Source organism: Ruditapes philippinarum, unplaced genomic scaffold (genome assembly GCF_026571515.1).
Source record: "Ruditapes philippinarum isolate M1 unplaced genomic scaffold, ASM2657151v2 ctg3946_1_1_1_1, whole genome shotgun sequence".
Taxonomy (NCBI): Eukaryota; Metazoa; Mollusca; class Bivalvia; order Venerida; family Veneridae; genus Ruditapes; species Ruditapes philippinarum.
In genome coordinates, this window is record NW_026867203.1 from 36,488 (window position 1) to 58,520 (window position 22,033).

Here is a 22,033-nt window from a genome sequence, read left to right on the forward strand (position 1 = left end):
CTTCTATAACTTTTTTAATTATGAATTTAAGCCTCTGTAATTTTGATGAAATATGTGTCGGTCCTATATTCACATCTTCAATGCAAAATTTGCAATTGTTATAGAAAATTTATGAAATAATTAATAAAATACACTCACTCCGACGTATGTTTACACTAATTAACCCGCCAATACTCCGTATCGCATGATTTCACCTCGCTTAAAGAAATATCGTACCGCTGATTATGAACTTAGACTGCTGCGAAGAGTGTAGGCAGAATCAATTACACGTAACTGTGTACGCAGTATCTTGATTTTTTGAGAGTGTACGCAGTATCATAATTTCTATTTCTTATAAATAGTTCGTTTTTAGCCATTTTTCGTAGAAAGGTAAAAGAACAAAGATTGAAAATATATTTATGAAATAGGACCTTTAATAAACTAGTATCCAGTTGTCTGATACTTTCAGTTTAATCAAAACAATTTCTCAATTTCTGTAACATTTCAACGCCGGGTGTACGCAATATCCAGAATCAAAATCGCATTCAACGCAAAATACTGACAAGAAAGGGAAGACTTGTACAATCAATGCATTTGGAATATTAAAACAAGAAGTAAGGACACCTTCTTTGCAAAAGAAATTAAATTCAAATCTATTCTGATTGTTTTACATTTGTTTTACATGACACGTTTGTGTTCAAAATACCGGTTGAAAAAGTGTTCGCGGTATCAGAATTTTGAGGACGCGCGCGCATCATATGACCCCTTTGATATTCGGCCAAAGCATGGATGAAAACACTGGTTATGGCTAAGTTAAAGATTCCTTTTGTCTTAGACTTTAGCCAGAGTGATGTTGAATATGGAAGTTGTTGCTTTGTAAGCAACAGCATAAACATGCTAGTATACTAGGAAAGATAAAAAACAAAGGAAAGATAAAAATCAAAGGAAATAATTTGATTTCTTTGCATACGAATGTCCAGAAATGATGTTATTTTAAAACCAGAAGCTTCATGCATTGGTAGAATTATGAACAAGGTGAACCGCCAAATAAGGGTGTCGGACAGTCACATGTTCCCCGGACGTTGTCACAAGTCTCACCACAGATGTAGTTACCACCAGCACACCAGTTTGTTTTGCATTGCCTACTATAGCACCAGCCCCCATTCACTGAAAAAGATAAGATAACAATTTGTGAATCCATTATGAAATTATTCATTTGATTGAAAGGACACAACATAATTTTTATGATACATGTTTAACACTGAAAGAATCTGAATGTATATGAGAATGACACATCGGTTTGCGATCCTTCGAGGGGGATAAAGACTTTGGTAATTATAATAAAAATGGTCATGATGGCCATGATCGCTCACTTCAGATTTTTGCTAGAAATGGTAACAATCCTTCAATGCAGAAATAAGTGATACTCCAGTTTGGGCGAGACCATTTTTACCTCATATTATGGGACATGACTTTTGTAGAGGTCAACTATAGGGAATGCTTTATACAAAACATATAAGCTCTTCGACATAAATTTTCAGAGGAGATTTAAATAAGATTTCATATGTTAAATATATGTATACTAAATGAACCCTTGGTAAAGCCAGTTTTCTCCTAGGAGCATGATAAACATCCCTTCAGTAGACGACCATCAAAGATGCTAAAAGTAGTATTATTAGAAGGGTAAAAGAATTGGCACCAACATTCCTTTAGAATAAGCCGCAGACCAAAAAATGACTCGGGATCTCGAGGGTATCTAGAAGTCAAAAATAGGTTATAAATCCATTGGCACCAAAAATCCTCGGTTAAAATGTTTGAAGCTGAAATATTTGGAATTGTGTTTCTGGCCACACTGAACTACAAATTTGTTCATTTTAGGTCCATGCACTGCCATTTTCATGTTTCGCTTTCATTAAGATTCGGATTTCCCTGGAATAGCTTTATTTTAGCCATGCAATCAAACGAGTTTTTACAGATAGGCATTAGCATTAGACGAGATATCAAAATTTCGTTGCTCGTGGAAGAAAAAAAATGTTGATTTTTATAAGAAAACGATTGTTTTAAGTTATTTTAAACAAGTAAACTGGAATTAATTTAATGGGCAAGATTGTATCGCCAGATTATTTGCCGGCTATATGGACAACGCCATGTTTGTCCTTGAAATCGTGAAAATTACCTACTTGATTTTCCAGCGGTTAAAATTAGAAACCGCATCGCTTTCAAACAAATGATAGGCTGAGATGGTTGCTGATCGTCAGATCATAAACGGGTAGCATTATCACACTGGACATAGCTTTCACGAAAGCGGTGGATCCATCGCAGCGACGGTGAAGTATTCGTCGCAGAAGCGGTGGATAAAATATGGCCGTTTATAATTGCTGTTGTCGGTAAGTATATGACTGAATTTTGTTTTATCTGGAAGCACTTACTGAGACTGGAGCCCACATATGTACTCTTTCAACTAATTACATTCACACGGTGCAATTCATTGCCGTTTATGTAAACACTTCTGTACACTTTTGCCTAATTTTGGTTAAAACACATACAAATGTGTGCAAAACGACCCTATAATACAACTGTATCACATCGTATGACTGATTCTTTCACTGATTCTTTCCCTTATTTGGAAATTTGGGAAATTATGATTGCCTGTTCATAAAATAAATGACAAAAAATGTTTTCAACGTAGATGGCGGTGGATTCGATTGCAACACAGTGCGGTGGGCACGATACCATTTATGTATATTTTGAGGGTTTAACTTGATGTAACGCACATTTCAATTGGGTATAACCTTTTTCTTACTTTAACATCAAAGAAACGTGTTTATTTGATGTTTAAAACGATATTATTATATTTACGCTCGTACAAATACATGTCCGAGTTCCGCGTCCATTTTTCTTCCATTGAAAATTCCTTTAGCCATAATCATTATAGAATAATCCACGTTAAACTTTGGACTTAAAAAGACCGTAAGTTCCAGGTTTACAATGTTTTTGTCATACAGACATATAGAAGAGAAACTCGTAAAGATAAACAGAACATGTTTCTTGAATACGCAAATTAATCGCAGCTTTGAATGTCACTGTATTATCATATACTGAGAACACCAATTTAAATCAATTTTATTTTTACAGCGAAAGTAAGAGTTATTTCAGGAAAAGTGTGCTCTATTACTTTTTGTAAAGACCTGCGTGTAATATAGCTTTAGTTTGTTTTTTTTTTTTTTTTTTTTCTTAAATTGTGATATTTATCGAAGAAAAATGGTTTCAAATATGGCATATTTTTAAAGAATTTTTAGTATGAAATGAAATAAAAAAAAAGGTAACAGAAATAATTTATGGAATTAAGTCATTCTTTGAAAATGAACACACATACAGTGAAGAATATAAAATGTGGAAAAAAGAATTTTTCAGACGTATATTTAAGTAATCTGCCCATGAAATAACCAGAAATAAGAAAAAAATCAAATTCACATACAGATCGAAAATGAGATCGGTGACCCCTTAGTTTTTTTTCGCTTGGAATGTTTATGTAATGTTTATGCTATCGCCTCGGTCAGTATTAATTTCTTTCAGTACATATCACATTATATTCACCAGCTAAAAAGTCTATATTTGTATACATGGCTGCCGTTTATTTAATAAGAAATTGTATTTATATACTATATTTCCAAACAACCATTTATACACGGCCATATTATATAGCCAGTCAAAATCTTTACAAGTAAAATGGTTTCCTGCGGTGAACATTTTAATGATATAAAGATATTTCATTTAACTATTTTCAACATTATTTGGGGGTGGGAATAAATAAACGTTTGTATCAGGAATATAGTTGACAATTGAATAAACGATCAATATAGAAGAAGGTCTTTGGAAACTGGTGACCGTTGAAGACGGGAGAAGGTCGAACATAAAACAATTATTTCTTTTTAAGAAAATGATTAAATAGGCCTGCCATTTTATGAATAATTCCGAGCAAAAATTAAATAAAGTAAACACACAAGTTTACGCAGAAAATATCTCTATTTATTATGGCAGATGCCCCTACGAATATTTTGATTTTATTAATGTTAAGTATAAACAATTTATTGTTTGTACAATTTGAGATAGATATTAAAGAAACATTGATAATCTTCAAACACATCATTCAAGTTTTTCCACCTTAAACGGTAAAATAATTATAGAAAATTAGAAATATCACGTAATAGTTTTTTGTTCTTAATAAGTTTCTGACAAATTTCCTACAGGTAAATCCGTAACGTAACGGCAAACGGTATTTAGCTAGGTTTTCGGAAAGGTCAATTAACCAATCATGTACTGTTTACAGATCACATGCTCCTCCATGTACCGAAAACAGGTCACGTGCTCCTCCATGCCTCAAAAGTTAAACGCGTACCAATACCCTGCGGTCTCCAATGTTAAAATCTATCTCAAATACTGAAAATCTACAAAATTTAAATATTCGTAGTGGCCATAATAAATAGAGATATTTTCTGCGTAAACTTGTGTGTTTACTTTATTTTATTTTTTTTTTGGCTCGGAATTATTCATAAAATGTTAGGCCTAATCATTAAATTTTCTTTAAAAGAAAAAAATTGTTTATCGTCTTCAACGGTCACCAGTTTCAAAAGACCTTCTATATTGATCGATTATTGTTAGATTTCAGTTCATAATTTTGAAATGATCAATGAAAATTCTACTGATATTCAGTTCTTTCCCTGTAAATTGTACATGAGGTCAAACTGATTTTAGGCGAGAGCTTTTGTAAAATTTACCATGGCAATGTGTGTATAACTACAGTCTTTTTACCGGTTCCGGCGCATTGACAAGATCCAAACAATCAAGCGAGCCATACACGTAAACGACAATAAATATAGAGAATAAAATAAAATATTCACTGGTTTTGTTGTTTATTGACATAAACAAATAAATAATTTAGTCACCACCCTATTTCGGCTTCTAATAATTTTCGTCCGATTTTTGAAGCTACATGAGGCAAAAATGCTGAATTACATAACGCCATTTTTATTTGCTATTTATATATCGGTACCTGTAATATGTTAACTGAAAGAAAGAGCCACATTATATATATCGATGGAAAAGTTATCTGCCCAACAACTTCATCCAAACCACAGCAATTGGGTTGTGGACCTCAAAACGCCTTTAAAATCCAAATAAAATGTATATTTATTAGCTTCCCAGCTTTGCCGTATTCAAATGCGCCGCGCTTTGAATATGCGAACCAACATATTACCGAATGGCTCCGATTATATAGCCATGTGGTTCGCGGCGCATTTGAATACGACAATCGTGTATTTGTGGAAAGATTTTGTAAATGGGGTAAAACCGCGATAATCTTGATGTTTATTTTACCTGTTGCGTTGTTTATATTGATGTTGAAGTTTAAAATTGACCATCATCGTGGAGAATAATAACTTCTGTGTCGATGGACATAAGGATTATGTGAAAATAACATATATATAACATTATCTATTTCTCTGGAAAATCATATAGGCACTCGATGGCAAAATTTTATTTTGATCTACTACCCGTTGTGACCGACCATACGCCGTGAATTTGATAAACTTTTATTAATAACTCAAACACTTATCAAATCAATAAAAATCTACCGCCAAAACGTCTTTATAAAAACTAGATATATCTTCTATGTATATCTACTATGTATATAAATTACTCGTGGCCCAGAAAAAATCGCTATCTCGTTCCCAGGGCTGGGAATCAAAACTGCGTCGTATCCTACAAAAATGTAAACAATCGCCGCCATCTTGGGACGAAAAATGTATGTTTTTGTTTATAACTCTTTTTGTTGAAAATGATTGAAAACCAGATATATGTATTAAAGGGATATTCAGGCAAAATAATGACAAAACTATCAAAATGATCTTATGTACTCAAATCATGCTAAAATAACATTTCTTAAAGTTCCAGCATGAATTTCTGTTTAAATTCTACATATTTTGGGTTTGAAGCGTAAATATATCTTTTTCATTGATTAAAATTTAGACGCCAATAAAATCACCGAAAAGTTTTAAAACAAGTCATGTCACTTGAATAAACCCTTGAAGTTAAAATAAAAGATACATGTATTGTGGATATTGTAGGATTGAAACAAGTCTAAGTTGTTCTTTACATGTTCTTTACACCGTGACAACTTTTGTGAAATCCTAGTGCTCTAACCTGACCCACGCGGGTCAAGTTAAGAAACCACCATTTTATCTTTATACGGAGAAAAGTTTTGTTCTTTTGACTGTCTAATGTATTCACTTTGGGGGCATTAACAGAATAATGAATAAAAAATCCAAAACTAAGAAATGAACTTTTTGCCTGTGTCTCCCTTTAACACGCTAAACTATTTTCCGCTTCGTTCGGTATATGTTGCTTGCACAACTATTTTGTAAAACAAAAGTTATAGCGAACTTGCAACTCGAAGCGGGGCAGAATTTTTATGAAAATGTGTGGATACGACGCAGTTCATATTGCATTATCTATCGTTTTTTCCTTCAAATCAATTATATATTTGTTTCAAAGTTCACCATAAACTTCAAAGGATAATTTTGCATCATTTACTAAAATTTCATTAAAAAGTGATGTTTATTTTCCAAGATAATAATGTTTTTTACGAAATGATACGACGCAGTTGAAAATAAAATATGATACGACGCAGTTGTATTTTTATTGCAGTCTGCATATTGGTTAAACTATTTAAATTATGTGCTAGGAATGCTTATAACGTCAAACAACATTTAAGCAGAGGTCACTCAATGGTTCCATAAAAATGGAAATGTAATACAATTCTATTAGGTCGCATTTTAGTACCTATTATAAGCATCTACAAATTCCGAAAAGCTGTATCAAATGCAATATACATTGAAACACGTGATCGCACACCCATATGACAACATTTTCCAGTTTTGCCTTAGCGTGCTTCTAAAATTGTTCCCGTGAGTTTGAAATTGGAGTGATTACCATTTTTGATACAAAATTCAATATTCCAGTGTACCTTTCCTGGACCCTGTATTAATCAGGAATGACCTTTAAAAAAAAAGTAAGAATTATAATTTTTGAAAAGGTCTCTTGCTATCGGAAGAGAGCTATGCGCAAATTGCATGCCTACCTTTGTTACTTGTAATTAGCAATAATTTCCGTCAATTCTGTTATTACTTATGTCTTTTACGTGCCGATTTTATTGTATTCATTTTCTTAATAATCGGTGAGAACAGATGAGCTTTATTATTTGAAACTGAACATTTAATTTTTTAAAATCATATTATAAATGGTTAAGCTACAATATATTTTTGCAAGTAGGCTATGCGTTCAGTTTAGTCATTTTATGTTCAGCGCTTCGGAACTTTGCCGCTGATTTTGTCGTATTGCATTTATTTATCGCCAATAAGGAAAGATCTACGGAATGTATTTTTCTATATTTGCACTTAAATATAATTTTTCTCCATTAAAAAACTTTAATTCTTTAAAATCGAGTTACATATGATACAACTACAAATCATTTTGTAAAGAAGGTGTCCGTTTTGCAAAGGTATTTTACGCTGTGTACCGATAAATTTGATACAGATATACGCAGACATGATCTTTCAACAGTATTGAAGAAGTTTTCACAATATTGAACAGAAAATTTATGTCAGATTATCGCATCGAATTTTCAACAGGCTAGAGACATGGCATCTTAACATACCTTCATATATACTAAAGTGTGACTTTTATTTGATAATGAATTGCCTGAAAACTTACACAAAAGTTTTTAGAAAATGATTTCACAGAGGATTGCCCCCTGTTTACATTGAAAATTTCTCTGCTAGTCATACCGAAACAAGAAATGTAAATGTTATTCTCTTTATAATTAATTAAAATATTTATCACCTTAAAACTTCATGCCAGAAGTTAATAAAAAGCTGCTTAGATGTACAGCTGACGTTAACAAATTTTGTTGAAAAAACAAATCAGACAGGTGTGTCCGACCGAGGCCGAGCTGTTTATGTTTACCGAATTCAAATCACTTGAACTGAACTGCTATGAATTCGAAAACCACCAAGGACTTTTTATTCTTTCGTGTGGAAAACCTATCAAGCTAGTTTAAAAATGTCGATCGGTTCTCTGCAGGTGCAACATTTTGCCTGAAATAATGCACAAAGTCGCACCTGAGGTCCTCGCCCCTAGTAAAGCTTATGTGTAGAGTGAAAGTTTGAAAACAAACCACAAAAAAGCATTCATTACAAAGAACATGCAGAACCACAGTTAACTTAGAGCGTAGCTAGCCAAAATGAATTCAAGTTAATAGATTTCTACAATATTTTTGCGAAAAAATAGGGATAATATTGAACATACAGGAAATATAAGAAATTATTTCAGGCATTATGATTAATTAAGTAACATACTCATGTTTATCTGAAAAGTAGCTTCCGCAATGTAAACTTTTAAATTAAATGCTATATTGGAAATGAAACAACGCATTCTTAATACTTAAAAGCAACAGAACATTGCTATACACCGCAAATGATCTGGGGTTTTTTAATCTAGCGCAAGTGATTATTCCATAAAATAAAAATATATTGCCAAAATTATCCCTGTTGAAAAGACTGCTAAAATTACAACTGTGTGGTATCATATTTTATTTTCAACTGCGTCGTATCATTTCGTAAAAATCATTATGTTCTTAGAAAATAAACATCTCTTTTTAATGAAATTTTAGTCAATGATGAAAAAATTATATTTCGAAGTTTATGGTGAACTCTGAAACAAATATATAATTGATTTGAAGGAAAAAACGATAGATAAAGCAATATGAACTGCGTCGTACCCACACATTTTCATAAAAATTCTGCCCCGCTTCGAGTTGCAAGTTCGCTATAACTTTTGTTTTACAAAATAGTTGTGCAAGCAACATATACCGAACGAAGCGGAAAATAGTGTAGCGTGTTAATACATACATCTGGTTTTCAGTCATTTCTAACAAAAAGAGTTATTAACAAAAACATACATTTTTCGTTCCAAGATGGCGGCATTTGTTTACATTTTGTAGGATCACTAGTACTTGATCCTGATCTTGTCTTAGTGAACACGGGACCCGGTCTTACAAACTTAAAGGAACACCAGGGGTCAAAACCACGTCACCTGCTGGAGGTAAAAGAAAAAAAGACGCAAAGACTTTAGTAATTCGAACCCATTTAGACGCTTTTTCCGATAACACAGGCACGCCCGGCAAACTGTCGCTCCACTTTAAAATTGTGATGTACGGTAAAACGAGCGAACGGCATTTCCGAGATAGAGCGGAAGGCCGATTTAAACGCCTAATTGTAAGTATTGTTTATGTTTTTGTCTTGTTATTCATTTAAGTTGTATTTTTTCGAAAAACGGAAAATGTAGTTCCGTGTAGGATTGATTTAGGCTTCCAATGATCTAAGCTGTTACAGAAAGAAAATTATATTAAGCCCGGGAGAACTTTTCTCCCTGACGAAGCGAACGACGATTTATAGAATATTGAACTTCCCAACCATAGAAATGCCATACCCTTCGGATTTTTTGAAAAAATTGTATTAGTAAAATATCAACCCGTAATAAGAACTTGTCCTTCGTGCGAAATAAATTACTCCTGAACGATTTCTAAAATTTGTAAATCGATATTTTTCGAAAGTAATGGAGCGAAAGGGCAAGAGATGGAGCAAAATTTGCTCCATCTCTTGCCCTTTCGCTCCAAGTGAAAAGGTTCGATGTTGAGCGCAAGGCGATATTAATTTGACGTATTAGGAGGAGCGTAGTCTATGGTTATATATATATTAAAGTTATAGAAGTTAAAATAGACGTGATCAAGTGCTGAGACCGAAATATATATATACCTTTTTAAAGCTACTAATAAAGTGTGATATCCTTTCAACGACTATAGCGTAATAAATGTAATCGCGAAGGTGCCACCTATGGCATGCCGTGTAGATTCCATTATTTATGTTCAAAATTTGGATGAGGCCCGACCATTGAATCATACACATGTATGCATGGCATAATACAGGATGCCACTTATTCGAGGTCAATCATGATTTTTCACACGCTTATGTACATTTAAAAACGTGTTTCCGTGCAAATTCGACAAAATTGAATATTTTCAGTTCTACCGCGAACAAATGTTTCCGAGCAGGTACGTGTAATGCGATTGTTCCCGCAAAAAATGTTATGTTTTTCGAAGGGTTAGATATTCAAGGTGCAGAACAGAAACAATATTATGCAATGTACGGAACACATTAAATTAAATGGATCACTACTACCGAGTTCAGTTCACAATGACTTTCTGTAATTAATAGCTCTAACGTACATGTTCAGAACAAACCCAAATAAGCCACGTTTTCATGAATTTGTAAGGTGGGGAATCGCTATGAAAATGGCTGACAAAATGTCAGTCGTTATAAGGATATAACACGTGTGTCAGTTATATTTCAAGATACTTCCTCCAGCCATATGTGACACATTTATTACGCTACAGTCGTTGAAAGGATATTACACTTTATTAGTAGCTTTAAAAAGGTATATATATATTTCGGTCTCAGCACTTGATCACGTCTATTTTAACTTCTATAACTTTTATATATATATAACCATAGACTACGCTCCTCCTAATACGTCAAATTAATATCGCCTTGCGCTCAACATCGAACCTTTTCACTGGCAAGGCCGTCGTCGGTGGTCCGGTCGGTCCGGCCAAGGCCGGACCAATATTTTGGCCAATAATGAGTAAAACAAAAAAAAAAAACACGCATTGGATTAGCAATTTGACACTTAAATGGCCCATTATGCAATGCGCGGTAATATACAAACATTACTTTCGAAAAATATCGATTTACAAATTTTAGAAATCGTTCAGGAGTAATTTATTTCGCACGAAGGACAAGTTCTTATTACGGGTTGATATTTTACTAATACAATTTTTCAAAAAATCCGAAGGGTATGGCATTTCTATGGTTGGGAAGTTCAATATTCTATAAATCGTCGTTCGCTTCGTCAGGGAGAAAAGTTCTCCCGGGCTTAATATAATTTTCTTTCTGTAACAGCTTAGATCATTGGAAGCCTAAATCAATCCTACACGGAACTACATTTTCCGTTTTTCGAAAAAATACAACTTAAATGAATAACAAGACAAAAACATAAACAATACTTATAATTAGGCGTTTAAATCGGCCTTCCGCTCTATCTCGGAAATGCCGTTCGCTCGTTTTACCGTACACCACAATTTTAAAGTGGAGCGACAGTTTGCCGAGCTCACTGAAATGACGATGTGGGGTGAATATCCATGTTCAATCCGTATAGACGGTACTTGTGAGGAAAAAGGTTGCTTATGGGGTGCAAATACGTTGCTTATGGGGTTTTAGAGATCAAAGGAGATCAAAGAAAAAACCCCATAATGTCAACTCAGTAGGAACGTCCGGGCGTGACAGGATAACACAGGGATAAACGGTAGCTGCAATTTTGATGCCTAATCTCGCAAGACACAAGGGGGGAATGATGACAAGAATGTGTGTGCACATGTAATTACTGTCATTATTAAACAAACGTTGGGCTAAAATACTCCGAAAAAAACACTAAACAATAAAAGCAGGTTTATTTCGACCCCGACTATCTTTTTAAAGATCATCTTTGTAAGATAAGCTGTAAAGATTTCGATTCATGTAGGTGTTATTTTTATGCGATAGAATGAACTGTAATGAACTGATTGACGATTGTCAGACATATTTGCAATCATAATTTTAATTACCGAATTTTCCTTTTTCTTTTCCTTCGGATGACAGATATATGCATTCGTTATACATAATCAAAGATTGCTGTTGACATGTAAGACTACGTGGTAGAACTACATGTACTTTCCATCCTCATTAAGTATGAGATTATTACGAATAATAGTCGACGTGTTCCGGTTGTTCGATTCATACGTTGGGGGGAAAAACTTGTATAATTTTGGGTGTTTATTGCTTAAACTTTTAAAGAAAGAATCAAAAGGATACCAAGGATACCTGGGCAAAACAGTTGAAGACATTTAACTGTTTCGACAGCGTCACCTTTGCATGTCACAGTATTGGCAAAACTAAATCTGTGCTTGCATACTCTAGAGCGTGTCTGTGTCCCTCCACAAGTCCTGGAGCATGTACTCCATGGTTGCCATGGCATCCATCCAACATGATCTATGAGTAATGTAACAGCGGAAGTGATTGCTAAATATGATAATTGTTATTATTATTATTATCATTGTTATAATCATTATTATCATAATTATTATTATTATTAATGTACAGCTTCGTAAAGCAACTAAAACTGACATTTGGTGGTCTCATTCATTCACTAGCACTATGTAACACGGACAGTCGGTCATAGAGACTTTATTTCTTAGGCAGAAATTAAAAATATTCGGCTTAGACAAAATTAAAATATCTGTTTTAAAACATTTGTTTATATTTCTCTATGACTACGTTCATCCTTTATTGGCATATTGTTCTTTAAAGCAGCACGCCTCCAGATTCCTACTATTTTACATGAAAATTTTGAAATGTATTAAAAAGTAAAAAACATGTACTGTGAATTGAACAAAGAAAATAATTTACACTTACAACGAATGTTAACTACTAAAATGAGGTCATCATATGCAAAAAAGCCATTACTGTGTTACGCATTAGAAATAATGATTGATTTTCTTGAAATATTTCTGAAGGCATGCAGCTTTTACAATTATTATTTTATTCGCAATTTCCCCAACAATACGTAACAAAGTAATTTTAAACCGTGTGTAAAATTGATATAATTCTTAATTTTACCGCATGTTACACAAGACTTCGGGCACATTTTGATAACAGAAGACTCTTTACACGCGTCTGCATTTAGTCTGCCAAGTGTTGAACACAATACCGTGTCTGTGTCATTACATGTGGCACCAGCATTCAATGGTTTTAGATGAAACATCGGTCCTATATGGTAAAAAGTCATCCTATGATATTTTTCTTCTTTTATAAAATTCATTAAATTATTTAACTCGTATTTGCCAAACAGGCGTCAAATGGTGCAAATCTAAAATGCTCATAGTCTATTCAGGAGTGCCTCAAGGATCCATATTAGGACATTTATTATTTTGTAATATATATATTATTGATTAAGCGTCTTCCTGTCAAAACGTAAAAATAGAGTTGTATCCTATCTACTCACAGGTTTCAAATGATCATAATTATATTCAGATAAAATAACAATTTTATCTTGATCGTATTACTGGTGTGTGTTGTCACTCTATCCTAAGAAAACCAAATGCAAGGTTATTGTATCTAGACAAAAGTCTGAAAACACAGGTCAATTCAATTGTAAGTACACACGAAACTGTTAGAAAATGTTTTAGTGCAGAAGGCATAAAATGTCTGCATTGATATCTAATATAATTTTTTTTTAAATGTATAATTCTTACAATATTTTATCATCTATATTAATAATGAGTGTCTGTCGTAGAATGTTTTATAAAATAGCTATCAATTTATTTTTTAAACCAATAGATTGATGCATTTAACATTTTGTGATAATTAATACTATGTTGTTCCTTATTACAGTTGTTTTCCCTATCATGCTTTTATTGCCATTATTGTGATAACTTAGATATATTACTTTTTTCTATGTTGGAAGGCCAATTGAAAATAACATTTTAATTTCCATGTGCACTTATTTGTTACCTTCTCCTTTTTATTATTATAGCATGTATTGCAATTTATGTTTCATTTCATTTCTTTTATTTTAAAAGCTGACTATAAGGTTTATAATTTAAAAATATAACATTAAAATGTACCTTTTTGCTGATTATAATATTTCTACAAACCAAAAGTGACCAGTAGCAGTTATCATAGTATTGTAAGCAAACAAAAGTCCACTACCCGTTAGAGCCCCACAAGACATTCTTTAAGAAAATGATCGGAGACATTCTTAAGGGGCCATGGCCTTTCAAGTATGCCATTGTGGAAGACATCAATGGAATTTTGAGTTCTAAGGTACATTTTCAGGGACTGTATGTTTGATCGTATTAAGTTTCATTTCCTTATAAAGAAATTATGTTATACAACAGATAATCAAAATATCAAATTTACTAAGGATCAATATGTATAAAGTAATGCTTTTATTTGTTTGCTCTATTTTAAATTAATTTGTTGGAAAAGTTCAAAGTACTTTGAAAGTGATCTCATGATACAGTATTAGGAACGAACTAACACACGTACTGGCAGCCGGAGGCGAAACCTTTGTGCTTTATGATATAATAATGTTTTAAGTTTCGTTTAAGATAACTTGTAATTTAAATTATTTCTTTAAATAGTAATATATGCGTTACTCATAATGCTCTGCTCTCTTAATGTCCGAGATCATTGATAATCGCCGAAGCGTTCCGAATAGCAAATAGCCAGTAAATTTACAGAAAATCAAAGTGAAAACCGAAATAAACAAACCATTATGCTGTTGATCGCAAGCATTCAAGTTACAGTGATCATTCTTGCAGCAGAGGGAACATGTATTTGTGTCGCTTCTTTTACCTATTAATGTAGTGGTGGAGGTGACTGGGTGCACGTCACATTCCTATTTAAAATACATTTAATACGTTTTCAAGAATTTTTCAAGAATATAGGGACTACCACGTTGCATATGAAACTATATTGTTAAATTTAATGTTATTTTATGCGCTGGATAGTATTTGTTACTCAGTTAAAATTAAATGAAACCTGACTGGAATTAATTTTACACAGGACTCGTTTAATAAGTGTAAAGATTTAGAAGATAGTAATGAATGACAAGCTGGTGACGCTACATAAAAATGAAAAATAGAACAATGCCGATGAATAAAATATAAATAAATGTATTAACAAATAATGATATCCTTATACAATAAATATTAATAAATATTTTGTCGTCAATCTTTGTTCAAAGTTGGTAATAATAATTTATTTGGTAAAGCAAAAGTTGTATTTTTTTTTTTTTTAAATATGATGATTAATTTTGTAACTACAATCTTGAACAATCAGACATTAATTACCGTTTTACTGATACAACTGAATCTGTACTTCGTTTTTTGAAATGTATTAAACTTATTTACATAGCACACCTGAAAAAGAACAGCAAACAACAACAGTTTATTGTCAGTAGATACAGCCCTGTCGACTAATGAATACTGGGCGCAGTAAAGGTAAAAAAAAAAAAAACATAAAAAAATCAGTTATGATAAAAATATACAAATGTATTTATATAGAAGTATCATAAAGTAGTATTTTGACTTTCATACAATACATTCACTATGATTATGTCAAAAAAGTAAAAGATAGTTCATTTATGTGACAGATGAGTATTGTTTTGAAAACTGGAACAATATACAAAATATACATGTAGAAAGTTTCTGAGAAATAAAAATGATAGAATATCTTAGGCATACTGTGCCTTTAAGTTTAAAGTAGATACTATTTATAATGACAAAGATATTAATAGTTTAAAAATAACAATTTTTAAATAAATTTAAATTTCAAAATGGAGAAAATTCTGGAAATACAGGAGCTAAAGATATAAATGTAATCACATGTGATGCAGGACTGGTGTTGCTAACAAACGTATTTTTGAGGTTTGAACTAAATTTCTGAAGAAATAAGAAGTTACTGAAAAATAAGGAATATAATATGTTTAAGGGGGAGATTATTCTGGAAATATTGACGCTAGAGTTATAAACCATGTCACATTATTATGATAATGATATGAAACTTCACATTGAGGTTTGAAGTAAATTCTTTAAGAAACAGAGAAGTTTGAATACAAAATAACAATGTTTAAGTTCAAGGGGATATGCTTCTGAAAATATTACTTCAAGGGTTATGAACGTTATCACATAAGATGTGGTTGAGATAAGGGACATATATTTGAGATTTGAAATATATTTTACTATACAATTTCTGAAATCTGATCGTGGGTGCCGACGCCGGGGTGAGTAGAACAGCTCTCGTACTTCGTATAACCGAGCTTAAATACATAATCCCCAAGTTCTTAGAAGTCACCTGATATATTTAAGGTATAAGATGTACGAGGGTTGTCCCAAAATGTCGTAGACTACATTATTTTCTCTTCAACCCGACGTCATAACTTAATAAAATTTACCATATATCTTCCTTGGTAATTTGTTAATTTACCTACTTAAAGTCATTAGCCAATATATTAGTTAACGCTTTTTATCAGGGTTTTATATTTAACAGTACTCGTATAAATGACACTTTTTCAAAAGGCTTTTAAAACTTTATATTATTAAACTTTACTATATTCTAGACGTAAAAAACAACAACAACAACAATCTGAATACCATTCCACATTAATATTACCAGCATGCTAAACTCATGTTACACTTACCATGTCACATTTTGGTGGCCTGATAGTATTTAAACCATGAAAGGGAAAATAGATAACAAGAAAATAGATAACAATGAGCATATGCAAAATACCTCGTTAGCTTTACATTGAACTACGTTTTGACACTCTTGTGGCGAATTCACAAAACTACATGACAGGCAACGTGGTGGTCTCGTAGCATTACCTGAAAAATAATTGTATACGGTTCAACCAATCGCAACTTTTCGGTTTTAGAATCAGGACCATACGTTTTTTCACCATTTCTGTTTACGTACAGCAGTAAAAATACTGACAGACACGGTATTTCGGTTTAACCTATGCTACAAAAATGAAGGGGTTTTTGTGCCTGAAATTATTGAACAATTTATTGTACTCTTTTATATCATGTTAAAGTCGATTTATATTAAGTGAAATCAAATTAAAATATACATTCATTTGCTTTTTTATGTGTTTATGTGTATAAATGACATACTATTGGAACTACTGAGTATTCTGAGTATCTCAAATAGAAACTCACAGAAATATTTCTGTCTTCATTTCTTTCTGTTGTCAAATGATTCGTTTTCACATTTTAGATTAATTTTGAACCTTTGTTAAAAATGAAAATCACAGCGTCAATGATGTGGCTTTAGACAGTTTGTTTAGAATGTTTGTTAATCCCTCAGTGGCATAATAAAACACCTGACATTACGTAATATTGCATTCTTGTGCAGCAGTCTTGTTTTGACCATGTTTGTTCAAATTATATAAGGACGAAATGGGATTATTTTCAGAATGATCTTATGGAGTGTATTGAGGAATTTGTTTAGAGTGGCATACCATATTTTGTTACCTTAAGCACCGTTATTAGATTTAATGTAAAGTAAACTTCATTTTGCAAAGTCTCTTTTGGTTAAAGTAAGCAATAACATGTATAATATATAGACGCCCCACTCCCTGTGGGTATTTTTGTATACCTATATATAGCATTAAAGCTTATATATGGTATATACTATCGCAGGTGATCAATTAATGCTCTAACATATTATATTCGGAACACCGATGATTGTCCGAAATATTTTCCAAACATTTGATGCAAAGGACCGAAAGTTGCCCTTTACCCAAAGATTGACGAAAAGAGTTAATGTCGATATTTCACAAACCGATATCTATGCATTCTCAATAAACTCAATGCAAACTTTGAAATGTTTACCTGGTTGACAGCTTCTCAAATTACATAAATCTCCTTGACATGACTTGGCACAGAATGTATAACCTGTTGAATCCTGTCTTTTTAAAGGCTTCTGTAAGACAACAACAGCTTTTGATAAAAAGGAATTGATCTTAAAGAAAACTTGAGAACGAAATTACTAAAATAGATCAAGTAAATTAATAAAATATCATTGCAGCCATTTAGATAGAATGGGATTAAACTTGGCTATTAAGTCTTTTGTCCCGCCTAATATATGCTTAAAAATCAAATGGAGGATTCATGTATCTTGCACTATCCTTAACCAAAATGTCGTCCATAAGTAATCGCGCAGTGCATAAGATAATCTAGGACGTTTGGCCGAATTCTTTTCTATCAGTTATTCGACTTAGATATTTTGTTACAGTGTTATCGAAATTCACGACATGTCAAGTCCATGGCATTTATGACATTTGCGAGATAAAAGAGAAATATAGGACAAAGAGTACCAATATTTGTTTGCAAATTACGTAAAATAAACTTGTAATGTAATTATAAAAGATTGACGTTCAGAAAAGATTTATCAAAATCTGATTTCATTACAAGTTCCTTAGTACAGCCAGTAGTGTGTTTTACTTCTCCCGAACCAAAACCATCTTCTCTTCCGTAACATAACTGTTGTTAGAAAAAATAATAAATACAGGATCACATTTACATATAACAATAACAGAAACTGTCCAATTTTTATAATTGTGAAGAGGAAACAAAATTTAGGCGTCTTTTTTGTATCTATATAATAATGAAATATAAGAAACTTCATGAGTACCATTTCGAAAACTGTAACTGGACACTAAAAGTAAAATGGTTTGAGTGACATGATTAAATAATACCATTGTGGGTGCTAAGTAAGCCTTTAATTTCGCAGGATCAACCAAATTAGTTGTTCAAAAATAAAGCAATCCTTAAAAAAAAAAAAACCCGAGGACAACAGATTAACTTTATGAATTATTGATAATAGCGGTGAATACCGGTAGCTGCTTCTGTAAGCAAAGTGCTGAAGGCACTGCATTTTGGACCTTTTGTTATATGAATGCAGTCTCTCAAAACCGAAAAAAAAAAGCATTCTGTATTTAAGTAACATTATGCTCATTCTTAAAACAGTCCATGTATTTTTGCGAGGTTGTAGTCATGTAACCTGTTGGGGTTTATTCATTCATTTATTTGTTTATGGTTAATATTGTTGGTATTTGTGAGGATAGTATTTTTTGGACATCATACTGTAGTTCAGTACTTCACTTACCTCCCCATCAGGACATTTCGTAACATTAAAACATTCTTCATTACTTTTCAAATCCGCACACGAGTAACACAATAAAGCAGTTGTCCCTTAAAAAGGAAAACATAAAAATATTTTACTTATCATATGACTTCCATGTTTTGGCGTTGGGGGTCAAAATTTTGCAATCTGTTTATTGGAAACAAATCCATTTAGCATCGATCCTGTAAATTATAATACTTGTATGGTAATACAGGAAATTTACAAAGGATTTGGGGGGGGGGGGGGGGGGGGAGAGAAAACCCTTTAAAAAAAACTCTTGTCCATTTTATTTTACTTGACATGCACTTATTGCAAAGGGATCTTGTCTAATAAAATACTTACACCTAAATGTCACAATCAGGACAAAATAGAATAACACAGATGATCCTGAAAAAAATCAAAGTACACAGTAAAAATGTGTGTAAAATTAATTTGTCACCATAACAACTATTGTCTATTGCTATATTTTGTTGGTTTACGTTTTGAGTGGATGAAAACTTTTTCCGTAACATCAGAATACAATTTCAGAACTTCTGTGCGGATGAATACTGAAATTTCAAACTTTTTTCAGTTCTACAGTTTGATTGCCCAAAAGTTGTCATTATATACCATGCTTTCAAAATCAACAAAACTCTGCAATGTACCTGTTATCAAAACTGCTATGTAAACTTAAGTACAACCAGTGGTAGCATTTTTTTCATCGCGAATGTAGGGGCGATCATGTGATTGTAAGAAGAAAAACTAATGTCTGATTTTAGAAGTTTCCGCTTCTTCAAACGAAAATATTTTGAACGTACATTTATGGTTATAGTATTTAAGTTGTGTTACTGTTTCGTATTTCAGCACTGTAAGTACTGGCAGAGTGATTGTTACCAAGGTTACGGGAATGGTCAGTGCTATAACACACTATTTTTGTTTCATTAAAGTCGATTTCTTATCACTCCTCTTATGTATATAAGTGAACATGTCGGGACTCCGTGACTATAAAATAGCAAGATTTCAAAAGCATTTTTAAATAAAAAGGTTATGAAACATCAATCAATATCGTACCATTTTTACTTAAAGATACATTGGTATTTATCAAGAAATAGGCAAACTGTTCCCATTAAGTCACTAACCTACTCCGTCGTTCTAACAGCTAGACTAAACAAAAAGATATGGTCATATGCGTTATATCAGGCTTCTGGGAATGCTGAAAGTCATTCCCGGCTCCACTATTTTTCGTTTAAAATTGTTTGCAATTGACTTTAGGTTACATTATCCTTGCTTGAACCAGCAACCTTCATGGATAGGGTTCAACCCCTGAATCTGAGTGACTAAGATCTAATCAATTACCACCTTCATACAATTAAAGAGGTTAAGTGACAATATTATAATATCAAAATGCATCGATATGATTTCAAAGTAATCGTACAACTTCCTAACTTGAACACATGCTAGTTATAAAGTTACTTACGGGATAATGTAGTCTATAAAAATCAAGAATATAACTATAACTTTACCATTCATTGCACCGCGTCTTCAAAGTTTTATCGCAATTTTTCGTTGAATGTACACATATATAAGCGGACTTTAGTGATAAGAAAAAGGGACGTTTAAGTACATTTTTCGAAAAGACATTAATTCAGACGACATCAGCAAAAACTTAAAAACTTTTATAGACTTAAGACAGATGGATAATATTATTGTAAGACATCTATTTTCTTCTCATAGGTTTTAAGGAATAAAACACGTCCTTGTTGTTGTCTCAGTATATAGATGTACCATTCGGAAGAGTTCGGCAATAGTCCTCATACCGGAGGTCAAAATGTTGATACCGGGAGATGTCCCGAATGAAAATTTCCGGTTTGATTCTAGAAAACATTCACATGTTGAAGATCATCACCTGATCGCGAATTATAATTTAGGAGTGCTGCATTGTTATGTTTTGTTCTGTCTAATATGTTTAAATTTATTCATATTCCGCTGTATTGCTATTGTGAAGAAATTGGATGTGACATATGAAAAGGAAGATTTTATGAAAAAACCTAGCTTAGACCGTGATAAAATTCTTCTATGACTACATGTATATCAAATTCCGCTTGATACTTATAAAGAATTTGAAACCGTAGTAATTAAGTATTGTATTATACATGTTTAGGGCTGTTCCAAATTCAAAGCAAGGCAAATCCATTAAAAAAGCTCATCGTTAATAGAAAACAGCATACTGTATTTGCATTGTCTGAAGAACATATAAATCAGCACCAAAGAACGATTCTATCTAAAAATTGATTTTTTTTTTCATATGCGTATATAAGGGAGAGTACCTATAATTAATGTACTTCTATTTATTTATTATCTATTAAATTGATAAGCGTCGTTTTGAGAATTCAATAAGAAATTCATCTGTACAAAAAAATGAGTGTCATAACTTAAGAATTCTTACGGTTTGGCAAGTACGTTTTTACTTGATTATTGAAACAATAAGAAAAAGTCAATCTTTGCATCGTTTTGGTTTGTTATCAATCAATAATCAATAATCAAAGCACAGATTGCGCTGAATTTGTTTGGGTCTCAGAATGTAAGAAAGGTGCAGGTTGTGAGATTATATGTATAGTGCCACCAATGCTTTCCAGCGTTTTAATTGTAGTAAATTGGCTATAAGACTAATTGCAACACTGATATTCAATCCAATGTTTATTTGACTTTAACAATTTGAAAAAAAAATGAGTTACCTTTACTGGGATTTGAACTCCAGACCTCTCGCTTCCTAAGCGAGCCCGAAAACCCTTCAGCCACGGTTAATTTATATGTGAACGGGCTGAAGAAAACCATATTATTCTAAATTAGGGCTTGTAACGACTTTAACTGTTGTTTAACACAGATGTAAATAATCCTGGAGCTTACTATAAGCATTTATATTTATAAAGAATCAAAGGGCTGCAAGTTCTGTGGTATTTTCTGATCTTTGCAATCTAAATCGTACTGTATATCTGTATGCATTTTCCTGTATAGGTTTATTTTTATGTATTATAATTCATTTTGCAAGGCACCAGAGTTTGATACATACGGAATTCTGCATAACTAGAGTTGCATCAAAAAATCATTTATGTTCATTTTTTACGACAGTCACACTTTATCCTTGCATATCATGGCTACTTCCGTAACAAAAACAC

The 22,033-nt window shown here is 32.5% G+C and overlaps 1 protein-coding gene across 1 annotated transcript; it reads right to left on the bottom strand.

Moving 5' to 3' along the window:
• Positions 1 to 769: 769 nt before the first annotated feature.
• Positions 770 to 20,445, bottom strand: LOC132735290 (thrombospondin-1-like). Its single transcript, XM_060722230.1, has 11 exons — positions 20,381 to 20,445; positions 19,221 to 19,265; positions 18,861 to 18,946; positions 18,164 to 18,235; positions 17,585 to 17,675; positions 16,485 to 16,576; positions 15,044 to 15,112; positions 14,463 to 14,589; positions 12,807 to 12,956; positions 12,012 to 12,179; positions 770 to 1,146 (listed from the first exon to the last, which is right to left on the bottom strand). The coding sequence occupies exons 1-11, from the start codon at positions 20,385 to 20,387 to the stop codon at positions 1,004 to 1,006; spliced, it is 1,050 nt and encodes a 349-aa protein (XP_060578213.1). The 5' UTR covers positions 20,388 to 20,445; the 3' UTR covers positions 770 to 1,003.
• Positions 20,446 to 22,033: the final 1,588 nt, after the last annotated feature.